This window comes from Epinephelus fuscoguttatus, linkage group LG21 (genome assembly GCF_011397635.1).
Source record: "Epinephelus fuscoguttatus linkage group LG21, E.fuscoguttatus.final_Chr_v1".
Lineage (NCBI taxonomy): Eukaryota > Metazoa > Chordata > Actinopteri > Perciformes > Serranidae > Epinephelus > Epinephelus fuscoguttatus.
In genome coordinates, this window is record NC_064772.1 from 26834481 (window position 1) to 26846405 (window position 11925).

At 41.0% G+C, this 11925-nt stretch overlaps 1 protein-coding gene across 2 annotated transcripts; it reads right to left on the minus strand.

Annotated features, from left to right (window-relative positions):
- Window positions 1-933: 933 nt before the first annotated feature.
- Window positions 934-11447, minus strand: zc2hc1a (zinc finger, C2HC-type containing 1A). Of its 2 annotated transcripts, XM_049564960.1 has the most exons (10): window positions 11378-11447; window positions 9003-9076; window positions 7966-8082; window positions 7756-7782; window positions 6409-6550; window positions 5831-5973; window positions 4003-4108; window positions 3733-3808; window positions 2226-2330; window positions 934-1604 (listed from the first exon to the last, which is right to left on the minus strand). In XM_049564960.1, exons 1-10 carry the CDS (start codon window positions 11394-11396, stop codon window positions 1469-1471), a joined length of 945 nt encoding a protein of 314 aa, XP_049420917.1. In that variant the 5' UTR covers window positions 11397-11447; the 3' UTR covers window positions 934-1468. The 2 variants fall into 2 exon arrangements, with proteins under 2 accessions (XP_049420917.1, XP_049420919.1); XM_049564962.1 differs by lacking the exon at window positions 7756-7782.
- Window positions 11448-11925: the final 478 nt, after the last annotated feature.

Here is an 11925-nt window from a genome sequence, read left to right on the forward strand (position 1 = left end):
AGGCCTTTCCCACCTGTAACTGAACTGTGTGGGGTCATAAATAAATAGTGTCCGTTATATGAACCTAGAGAGATCGACCTCACCCGTACAGAGCATTTAAAATGACTGTAGTGTTACTGTACTATTAAATACCTTCAATGCACTGAATACTGATTCAATATAAACACTGTCAAGGAAAAAGCAGATGCAACACATCCAGGTGCATTCAGGTTTTGTACAAATCCAAAAAAAAGAGGACATTTTAACTCCATAGAGCATAAACAAAAAAGATGCAGTCATTGCTCATTTCAGTGAAATGAAAGGGAATAAGAAAATAAATAATTACATTGTATAAAATGAGGGGAAATAAAAGGGTTTAAGTAAATGCTACATTTGTCTATAAAACACCAGGCGTACGGTGTTAACATCAAGATAGCTGGAAACAAACTTAGCCTGTAAAGTGACCTTAAAGGGAGCACTGACTGTTAACAGTGAGTTCATTGTTGGACTGGTCCCCTGTCAAAACAAAGTGATATCTTTTCAAAGTTACAACACACTTTCTTTCTTTAGAAAACCGCATCATTTTCTTCAGTAGTCAATCATATTGCACTTCAATAGAAACGTGGTCTGTTTGTGAGGAAGCGGAAAGGCAAATGGGATTGAGGAATGCGTTTTAGATCATGGTCGACTTGGGACTGAGATACAGGAGCAAGCACACCCACCTCCTCCTCACCACCGCCGATGAGTCACCCGACACTTGTCCTTAACCTCCTTATTCACATTTTACAACCCGTCTCTGCTTTTATGTGCTCTTAGACATCGCTTCTTTACTCTCTACTACGGATGCACCAATAGCTTCCAACTGCTGCTGGTACTGACTCTCTATAGCGTGCTGAACTCTTTACTCACTGCCCAGCAACAGTGACATCTTTTTGTCCTATGACCAATTTTTAGAAAAAAAAAAAAAAAAAACAACTGAAAATCTTTTTCTCTCATTCCAAATTCTTAGTCTCTAGTTTCACGGCAACACGGCTTGTGTACGTGTGAGAAGGAGGCTAATTACGTGGGTTGATCCTGTGCCAGCCATATCAGCTATTAGTATTAACCTTGACACAGTTTAACATAACTTTTTATCAGATCAATTCACCACTGAGATCCATCAGCCTTCAGTCATAGTAATCATAGTTGTAATTTAGATTATGTAATTATATTTGTGTTGAATGTGTGCTACTCAGAAACCGTTTACGATTCAGCAGGATGTGATAATAGTATAATATACCAGCAAATTCCACGACAACTTAGGAGCAACTACTTAAAAAGAACACAGCACCATAGGGTTGTCTGCCGATTAAACGACTTTACTGCCGTGAAATTAGACCCCAAGTACGAAAATACAGGTGGATTAGCTTTTGGTGAAACTGTCTCAACTGTCGTTGAGTACCAGTGCATCCTCGTACGTTCTTCTACTTTCTCCCTCCTCTGACCTCCATCAGATACACATTCTCCTGACCCCACACTCACAGCAGAATTTGGCAGATTCGACAGGATACTTGGTCCCACATTCGTGACAGAACTTGCTCTTCATCCCACCGTTACCGATGTCGTTACCGCCGTCGACGTCATTCCTGAGAAATTCAACAAAGATGACCACGCAGCAAGGTTAGAAACTAAGTACAGTAAGTTGTTATGAATGATTTCAGTGTAAGGCTGGTGATGCTGTTGAAAGCAGATTATTAAGGGGTTGAATAATGTAAGTGACCATTCAGTAATATGTTGCAGTAACATGAATGAGTTGAATGACAACAGAATTGACTCTCCAGTTGTATGCAATACACCACCAAACCACAAGAGGTCAGGATAGTTTAGCAAGATTGTATGGTTGTTGTAAGAAAAAGTCTTCACATGTAGGCTGTCTTTCTTGAGTTTTAATAAGCATTCATGAATGGAGTCACTCACACATACAACCGCATGAACAGTCAGTCAGTGAGAGAGTGCCTAGCAAGTCCTCTAGCCCTGCTATATTTATAGTTCCCATAACACATGCACATCAACAGTCAAAATATGTGACATTCTTAAAACACAACATCTCTTGAGACTAACAAGGACACTTGGTGTCCTCCCTGGCTCGTAATACATTATAGGTTAAATATGTTTAAATACCAGAATTTTCCATCACAGTTGTTTTTTCATTCATTCTCACATTACTTTTTTTTTCTCTCAGCAGAAGTGTTAGTGAACCGGCTCACCTAGATATGTAGCTGTCTACTTTCTTCTTGTTCAGTGCTGTTCCAGACTGAGTGTTCCTCACAGAGCCGTAGCCAGAGCTCATTGCTCGGGTCTTACTGCCCACACTGAGAGGACAAACAGAACAGGAGAGAGACAGGTATGTGTGAGAAGACAGAGTGAAGTTTAAAACTGCAACTTTCAGGTTCAAATCTCACATTTGAGCAGCCCAGATGTGACCTGTTGTGCTTATTACAACATCAATTAAGTCAGTTATAGAGTTGATGATATCTTCATATCAACAGACTTTTTTAAACAAAAGATAAGGTAGTTGCCAGTGAACACAAGCAACACTGAAAGCACAAATCAAATGGTTTGGGAATACTATCTTATTATTACATTTTTTCATATGGTACTTGTATTACTTTGAAATTTAATTATCTGATCATTATTGAAGTAGTGACTTAAGAAATGTTAACTTTGCTCAATAACATGCATTTGCAGCAAAGTGCTTCAAACTCAAAAAGATAGTCTACTCTGAATAGCAATAGATAAAGTAAAGTAGTAAAGGGTAAAAGTACCCCATACCCATTAATAGCCCCTTTGATACTATGTCTTCAAGGTGAAAATCTCACAATGTTAATCTATCTCGCCATTCTGTATCAAAGGTACAGTCGTGGAATGGGGGACAGAGTTGTCTCGAGGTAGTAGCAGTGCTGAAATGACCTCGATATAAACAGGACAGCTGGCAGGACAGGATCATGGGCGGCACGGATGTGATGTTTTGATGATGTGCAACTGATAGCAGTTAGCAGCTAACTCAAAGAAGAAGAACAATGGCTGAAAATGTTTGCAAATTAGGAAAACAATGAGGTGCGGGAGCTCCTTACCTTGCGAGCAGAGGATGAGATTAGCCACCATATTACAGGGATGGTAAAAGACTAACATGGACTATCACTAATGGTAAATTATGACATTGCTATTGTTGAGACCAGTGGTTTCCAACTGGTCCCGCCATGGGGTCCAGATTTCTGAAGGTCCACAAAGTTTAACATTCAGCATCATACTTGTGTTTGGCCATGTCAGTGAGCTAGTTTGCTGTCTCTGTTAAGTAGCTGTCCATTATTCACTCACTCTACAACAGGCCACAGCACTTCAAAATAAAAGCTCTGTGCCAAAATTCACTGTACTTAAAAATAAATCGCTTTTTACAAACTTGACATGTTCCAAAGTTATTTGTGGTCCTTTCATGATCCACTTTTGGACCACAACCCACTGTATGTTACACATCACTCATGTCACACCTCTATCTGAAGTCACATAATGGGGTGTTTTGATGCCGCCGTTGCTTGGCTCTGTGTAAAAATGCAAAGGAGGCATAAAGAGGGGACTTCGTAGCGACCCTATAGTGTGATCTCTGTATCAAAAAGGATAATATATTCTAAACAAGTGGAAAACAATGCCTTTGACCCTTCTGTGCGGCTATCTTGAAACGCAGTGTGTCATGTGTTTGTGTGTGTGAGCACTGACCCTGATGGAGGGCTTGTGAGGCCGGAGGGGTTGCTCCTCACTGACCCTGCAGAGGAGACCTTACTGGATGGGATCCCTTGAGCAAATGAGATAAACAAAAACAAATGAGAGAATCATACAGGGACATGTGTGTGTGTGTTACTGAAGTCCATGCAACTGTTCTAGCCTTATGTGAGTCATTTCATTGGGAAAAAAAGTAAAACATATAGAGAACTGGCAGGTGTGAACACAACAACCTGTGATACATCATCAACACAGCTGTGCCCTCACCAGAAGGCTGCCCGAGGCCTGACCTCTGGGGTAAACGAGAGGAGGCAGAGGGGATGGTTGACACAGCAGGAGCGTTGGCCTTCTTTACGGAAGCAGGAGGCCTGTTCTGAGAGAGGGAGAGGATATGGAAAATAAATGAGTACATACTGTAATAAATGTTTGCTACCCAGTGTGGCACCTTCAAATATGCCTGTGATGCTTTGTCTTTACGAGCAGGTATAATTAGATGTTCTTAATGACTGTGAGGCAGAAACTCCCCAGCACACTGGGAAATGTGACACAATGATCAATGGCCACAGTTTACTCATTATGATAGGAAAAGCAGAGCTCTTATACCAAAATGGTTTGGAAGTCCTGCTGAGTTTATTGGCCTCCAAATTAACTCCCCAATGTGCCATGGCTGTTGCTAAGTGACTGGTAATTCCACGCCTGCTGCAAAGTGGGTGTCTCACCACAGCAATAATGGACAAGGAATTATTATGAATTCACAAACAATACTTCTTAATTAGAAAGAACGGATGATAAAATAGGGAGATTTGCCTGGCAAAGTATTTGGACAGGAGTTACTGTGTAGCTATCTACACATACACTCTGATCATTATGAATACTGTGGGTAGACATAGCTGTTTTTATTATGAGAAGAAGCTGTCAACATCAACTTACCTGTGTGGTCATGTACTAAATGTTTCATAAATAATTTCTGTCATTCTTTCAAAATTTGCATTGCATGTTTAAATGCTTTATGTTTGATCAGATTGATGATGGTAGATTAGGGCCCCAATCACACAGAAAACATTTTGGCAGCTGGAGGCGGCTTTTTGTTGTTGTTGTTTTTCATGAGAATGAAGCTTTTTGCTCACTGTTTTTGCGTTGCAACAAGCCTTGCGTTTCTGCACTCAAGGCGCCTGGCATTTTTGCTGGAGCGCTCTGAACTCCTTGAGCTGAAAAAAACTCAACTCAGAGCAGAAATGCGCCCACATCATCTCGTTTTTTAATCATCTTTTTTTCCATTGTCCACTTGGATGATTTGAGAGGCGGGCCTTCTGTGGTGGTCACGACAACAAGTTTACAGTTGGTAAACAATGGAGGAGAAAATGGTGGTAGCGGTTGCTGGATACCCAGAGCTATACGGCCTGACGATAGACAAACCGCCCCTGAGACATCCTAAAATATACCTGGAAACAGCCACCATTGATGCAAAGCTCCTGGACCAACTGGTGGTACTCCCCCTGATCCACCCTCTTTTTTAGGGTCTCATGTACCCACACAGATCTCCGTTTCCCTGTGCCCACCAAACTATTTACTGACAGACTCTCACCCTCAACCAGAGCTACAGCAAGGACCCTCTGCCTCAACATTTGTGGCACTAGATACTGATTACTGTGGGGGAAAAAAAGGTAACTCAATTACATGGGAAGGTTAGTGTAATTGTGATGGCGTGGTTGCCTGGAAGAGATGCTGTGTTTAAGGAATGTCAAGGCGCCACATATTTTGACTGTTGATGTGCATGTGTTATGGGAACTATAAAGATAGCAGGGTGCACCTGGCCGGTGCACCTGGTTGGCAATCAGGCACCAATTAGTCCTGCAACAGAGAGCACAACCAGTACACAGGAAACAGGGCCACAAGGCAACAAGGCTACAAGGCCATAACACAGGGCGGGAGACTTGCTAGGCATTCACTGACTGACTGTTCATGCGGTTGTATGTGTGAGTGTCTCCATTCATGAATGCTTATTAAAACTCAAAAAGACAGCCTACATGTGAAGACTTTTTCTTTAAACTGTTCATTAAATAGTTGTTTTGCCACCACAGTGTACAGTGTGTACCTGTGTGCGACCAGGAGGCTTCTTGGCATCCCCTAACTTGCCCTTGCTGGGCATACGGGCGGCCTGCTCCTGGCAGAACTTGATGTGTCTGTCAGCTGCGCCCTCGTTGAACCTCCGCTGACAGTAAGGGCACTGGATATAGTCTGAAGAAAAAACAGGTGATGAGAAAATGTTTCTGCTACAAATATATCGAATGTAAAATGACCTAGATTAATGAATTCTTTATAAAGAGAAAGTTGTAAATATGTGAGGAGCATCTGCCTTCTACTTGTGTTTGTCCTTTCTCTTGCAAATATAAACTCGATTAAATTTGCACCTGGGATTACACATCCTGAGGCAAAACCATCCAGCCTTTATTTATAATTTGTCAGGAGAGTTTCCTACTTTCACCTACTCTACTGTGTTAAAAAAAAAAAAAATCACGAATCACTGGCCCTGGTAAGCAATTTTTTGTTCACAGTTAAGACCTCTGCACACTGAGTCTATTTAGGCCTTTATAAAGACTTTCTTAACAATAACCACAGTGGAGTTTTACTGTCACTCATTTCCTTGCTTAATTCCACTCTCCACAGTGTTACCTGGGTCATAAGTAGGAGGAGGAGGAGGGGGTAATGGCCCCCCATCCTTCATGACCTGAGTGACGGCCTTGGCAGCGCGGATGGTTGCGATGAAGTCCTCATGTTTCTTGCGCCAGTTGGATGGTTTCTTGGGGGGTTCTGCCTGGACACAACACAAATGAGACACACTGTTAAACCAGCCTGTCTTTCTTTTCCCACCACAACCTCAGACAGCTATTGCTGCTATCATGGTAAACCTCATCACTGCCACTCTGATGTGCTGTCGTTACTTGAACTGAATGTGTCATATTTATGCGCTGAGTGATGAAATATTAGAGACACTAGGATGCCCACATGATAGTTGTGATCTGCAATGTTCTCTTAACCAAAATTTTAATGACACTGTTCTTGAATTCAGTCATATATTTACTGAATGCAGCTCTTAGCATCATGTGTATGCCTGTCATGGCAAATTAAGTTGTTTTCTTTTTAGCCTTGACATGTTAAAAAAAACTTTATTTCCTGTGTGGCAGTCTGAGTCTTATCTAAAGCTGATGATTTCTGACAGAAGTAGTTCACAGAGCATCCTCTGAGCTGCTTCTGTGGCAACACGATAGCCCCGCTGACTTCCTACCTCCCCCTATACAGTTACAGCCTTCATTTGGCATGTTTCTCTGACTAACACCGATGATTTTGAGAGACTTAAAGCCAGTTTTCATTTATTCCTGTATATATCATTTTATATATTAAATCATAACATTCTTATAACTTCTGGCTCCTAAGGACAACCAAATATGTCCTGTGCATGCCATAAAGCTGAGAATATGGTTATTCCAGCAGGAGGGCAGAGTGAGTGTGCAGCAGTTAGTTGAAGCCAAGACAACAGAGTGAATGTATATGTATGTATTTTGGAGCCGACATCTCAAGAACTGCCAGGCAACACATTTTAAACTGGGCAAAGGGATTAGCAAGTCTCGGTTACTCAGAGTGACCTTGTGACTTCAACAAAGCTCCGTAGTTGTAACGTGAGTTGTCAAAGACAGGTTCAGAGAGACAGAGGTAAGATTGTCAACACAGAGATGGTTAAAGAAAATTAAAATATAATAGGCTACATGTGAATATTGTCAGTTGTAGATTGAGGGAAGGTCAGGGATACACCACATACTTAAAGAGTTTTTTAACCTAATTCTGCTACCAGTGTGAGCTGACATGCCTCCACACTATTCAAGGCAACGATTCAAAGCAAGGAAACCAGTATTTCAAAAGTCAGAAACAGTGATGCCTTTTGGGCTTCAGCAGAGTAAAGAGTGACTAAAACTAATGTACACAGATTGAAAGTACGAATTTAAAAAATAAAAATCAACTTACTTTCCCAGTAGAAGATGAACTTTGTGACTGAAATACAATTGAAAGTGTCTACATTTATTCAGGCTGAGTTTCACATTTATTTCACAGTTATTTTCAGGCCGAGTGTCCAAATGTATTGATCATTTTTTTCTTCCTAATAAACGCCCAACACACTCTCTTGGAATTTCTGAGTTGGAATTTCCACCTCCCTCCTCTAAGGTGTTGTCTTACCTTTGGTTTGAGGGGTTTGAGTGTGGGGAGGTCGGTACCCTCAGCTCTCTGTCGACTGGAGTCAAAAACCTTCCTCTTTTTGGTTGCTGACTTAAGGCAGATTTTAGAATGCTTCTCCTGCAGGGACGGGAAAGAAAGATGCTAAATACGTAATAACCACACACAATTAACCTGCCACATTTCAAATAGAGTCTCGCTACAAGCTACAAAGTTGTTTGCCAAACATTAATGACTACAGTAATCTACTCAGTGCTCCATCCTATTTTTCAAAACCTCCTGATGTAGACACAAGCACACACCCTTACACAATTCACCCATGCCAACAAATTAATTGCAAGTGCATGATACAATAATGCAGCCATAGTCAGCTAATGAGACTCAGTGCTGGTATAAGTGCACAACATATTTGTGTATTGGCGTGACTGGGAAACATTATGATGCAATAACTTACTGAAATTATCGTAGTTTAGATGTGACACAACCCAATTCTGTATTGTTGTAGTTACGATAACATACAGTGTGTCTTATTGTTAAAAGTGGCTCCTTTGAAACAGCTTCAAGTGTACACACCCAGCTTTGTTTTTCAGTTTGAGTCCTTGGTAACAAATTCCATCACACAGCAACCATTATCTACGATCTGCTAAATTTGACCATTTGAGCACTTCAGCAGGTCCTCAGTCAGGGTTTAAGTCTTGCAGTCTAAAATCGGACATGCTTGATTAACAAAAAACCTTTAGAACTTTGTTGAAAGCCTCCTGATAAAGAGCTCTTCACAGGACCTCACTGGCAATAACACATCCGAACAGCTGATATCTTGTCGGCTAAAAATAACTGTCACCACAGCACATCTTGACACAATAAATGCACCTTTTTGGCGAAAAGAAAAAGAACACCATCAAGTTTGAAAGAACTACTGCATCATCTTCAAAGTGTTTCTGCTCTAACACTGTATTTTTCTTCTCACTGTTACAGTATGTCAGTTTATATCTCTATGAAGGGTTGTTAAAAATGACCATAGACTGTGTATTCTTTTTTACCAGGACTTTAGGGAAGAACCATCTTTTACAGGTGTTGCACTGAGTCAGATCCTCAGCAGGAGGAGCTTCAAAGTCTGAAAGAATAACAGATAGGGGGTTAAAGGAGGTTTAATATCATAGAGGCAGAAATGGACCACAGTTAAAGCCAAAGAAATTGGTTGAAAGACTGAACTTTGTGTGAAAAAAACAGCGGAAGCTCTCTGAGGCCCCTCTTACCCCATAAAGGTGCAAAAATGCTGCCCCTGCAAAAGGATTTGTCTCTAAAGCTAAATCCAGATGTCCAGCCTCTGGACTTGCTGACGGAGCCCTCAAGGACTTCAGTAGTACGTAGTGTGACACATTTACTGTCATCATTTACAGTCTTTGAGCAGCTGACGGACAGCCCTCGACTGTTTTACTGCCTACTCATCTGTCCATGCATATCAAGATATAAATTACATGTATAGCCTTTTTTGTGCCTGAACAAAAATGTATTCATACATCTCTATATGACAGGCCACACGTGTTCAAAAACAGAAATGTTTGTAACTAAGGACAGGACTATAACTCAATACATTGGATATTACTTACATTAGAAGATCTTCTTTTGTTGTTTTTTGGACATGTTTTAGCCTACACTGCACAGCCCCATAGACTGCAATTATAAAATGCATTTTTATTCTCTCTACACACAAAATATTTCGGTGTCATGATGTTTTTTTTCCACAACGTCATGTCCGTATGGCAATGAATTAAATAAGTGAAGTCTTCTGAAGTCTGCACCCCAAGCAAACTCTCTGTAAGTCTGCAGACAGTCTGCCTGAGGCCCCTTGTGGACTGGATGAATTGTGGATTTGGACAGCATTCTTGGACTTCCCGGAAACGCACCTGCAAAGTCCGCAAGTCTTCAAGTGCAATGAAGTCCGGAAGTGACTGCTTATACTCACTGTCATGTCTTTCCTAAAGCAAGACAAGTCTGGGTTCCAAAAAAAAAATAAAAAATAAAAATAAAAAGGTCAGAGACACATAGCTCAGTAGAGCAAGGGCGGGGGGCCCAGAGAGACTGCTTATACATTAGGGCTGCAACTAAAGATTATTTTCATTGTCCACTAATCTGTTGATTATTTCTTCGATTAGTCGACTTATCATTTAACGAAAAATGTGTTAAAATGTTGAAATATGTTGGTCCGTCTCTCCCAAACCCCAAAATTAAGTCATCTAATGTCTTGTTTCATAGTCACGTCAAAGGGTTTTAGTTCACTGTCATGGGAGAGGGTGTAAAGCTGTCAATATCTGAACGTAAGAAGCTGCAATAAGAGTATTTTGGGGTACTTTTAAACTACTCTTCTATGAAAAAAGACTCACACCGATTAGTTGACTACTAAAATAGTCACCAATTATTTTAATAGCCGATTAGTCATTGATTAGTCGACTAATCGTTGCAGCCCTACTCTACACAAGAAATATTTCTGTCATGATGTTTTTTTTTTCACAACATCATGTCCGTATAGTAATGAATTGTGGGTTATTAAATCAATGAAGTCTGCTGAAGTCTGAACCCCAAGCAGACTCTCTCAGAAAGTTTGCAGAAAGTCTGCCTGAGCCCCCCTGTGGGCTGGATGAATTGTGGATTTGGACAGCCCTCAGCACTCCTGGACTTCCTGGGAACGAGCCTGCAAAGTCTGCGAGTGCGGTGAACTCCTGACATTTGGATTCAGCCTAAATGAAGTGACTGCTTATACTCACTGTCAAATCTGGGTTCCAATAAAAATAAAAAATAAAAAATACGAAGGTCAGAGAGACATAAATCAAGAGAGCTAGGGCAGGGGGCCCAAAGAGACTGCTTATACACAGGACCCAGAATTTGGTGCTACGGCCCTGGTTATGTGCAGGGTTGTTGCCACAATGACCCATCCAGAGTCATAAATTGTTGTCTTGATTCATTTTACATGGACCCTACCACTCCTTTAAAGAAAGCTGAACAAACTGACTGGAGATAATGAGACAAATTAACCATCAAAAACGTCGTTAAAACATACGTGTCGTCAATATAACGTTAGGTAGTATTAAAAGCAACATTTAACGGCTCCGTGCAGTGGCTTTAATTCATGTCAAGATTCATTAGTTAGCAGAATGCTAACACCGGATAGCTCCTGAGGCTAATGTAGGGATCACACCCATTCACAGACTAACAGCAGCTAGCTTCATCTTTGGCCCTGACGTTACCTAGCAGTACTTGGGCTAAATCCCACACAAAAAGGAGGTCGCTGGCAAAAACAGGGAAGCTACAGCAGAATACAAAGCGCTAATTATGGAGGAGTAATAACGCAGAGGTTGTGAGCTCGACGTTGCCACCAAACAGCTAAAATAAACACAAAGACGACAGTTTATCTCACCTTCAAATTCTTCCATCATTATGTTATCTCTTGTCTGATGCTGCTGTTGTTACAGACGGCCACTAACAGCCAATGGGAACGAGAGGAGTCACCCCTTACCACTTCCGGTTTCGCTAAAATACGGAAGACACGGTCTCAAATTGGTGACATTAGCTCTATTTCTGAAGAAAAATATACAATACATGTCGAATGCAGCGATATTAACGTTTGTACGTTGCTGATAGTGTTGTAAGAACTACATATGTTGCTTAGCGGGGTTTCTGTCATAAATGTGCAATGTGGTTATATCTTACAGTGAGCGGGTTTGATTACGAGGCTTTCCTTATGATATGTTTCCATTTATGTATCAGATAAATACAGTTATAAATAATTATTTGTACAAATTACGTTTTTAAGCTCTTTAACATTGTTTTTGACATTAAAACTCAAGTCTAACAGACGCTGGTTTCCATAGGCGGGGAATGAGAGTGACCATCTTGACGCTACTGATCTTTGGCTTCCAATAGCAACTGGTTCGTGTGATGCCGCTTGATGTGTTTACATCCGAG

What these genes read in the sequence shown, in the direction of transcription:
- zc2hc1a (XM_049564960.1), bottom strand. An exon ending in GGTTCTTCCCTAAAGTCCTG is followed by an intron (nt 8,083 to 9,002) that starts GTAAAAAAGAAT and finishes CCGTCCCTGCAG; the next exon opens with GAGAAGCATTCTAAAATCTG. An exon ending in TCAAACCCCTCAAACCAAAG is followed by an intron (nt 7,783 to 7,965) that starts GTAAGACAACAC and finishes ATTGTATTTCAG; the next exon opens with TCACAAAGTTCATCTTCTAC.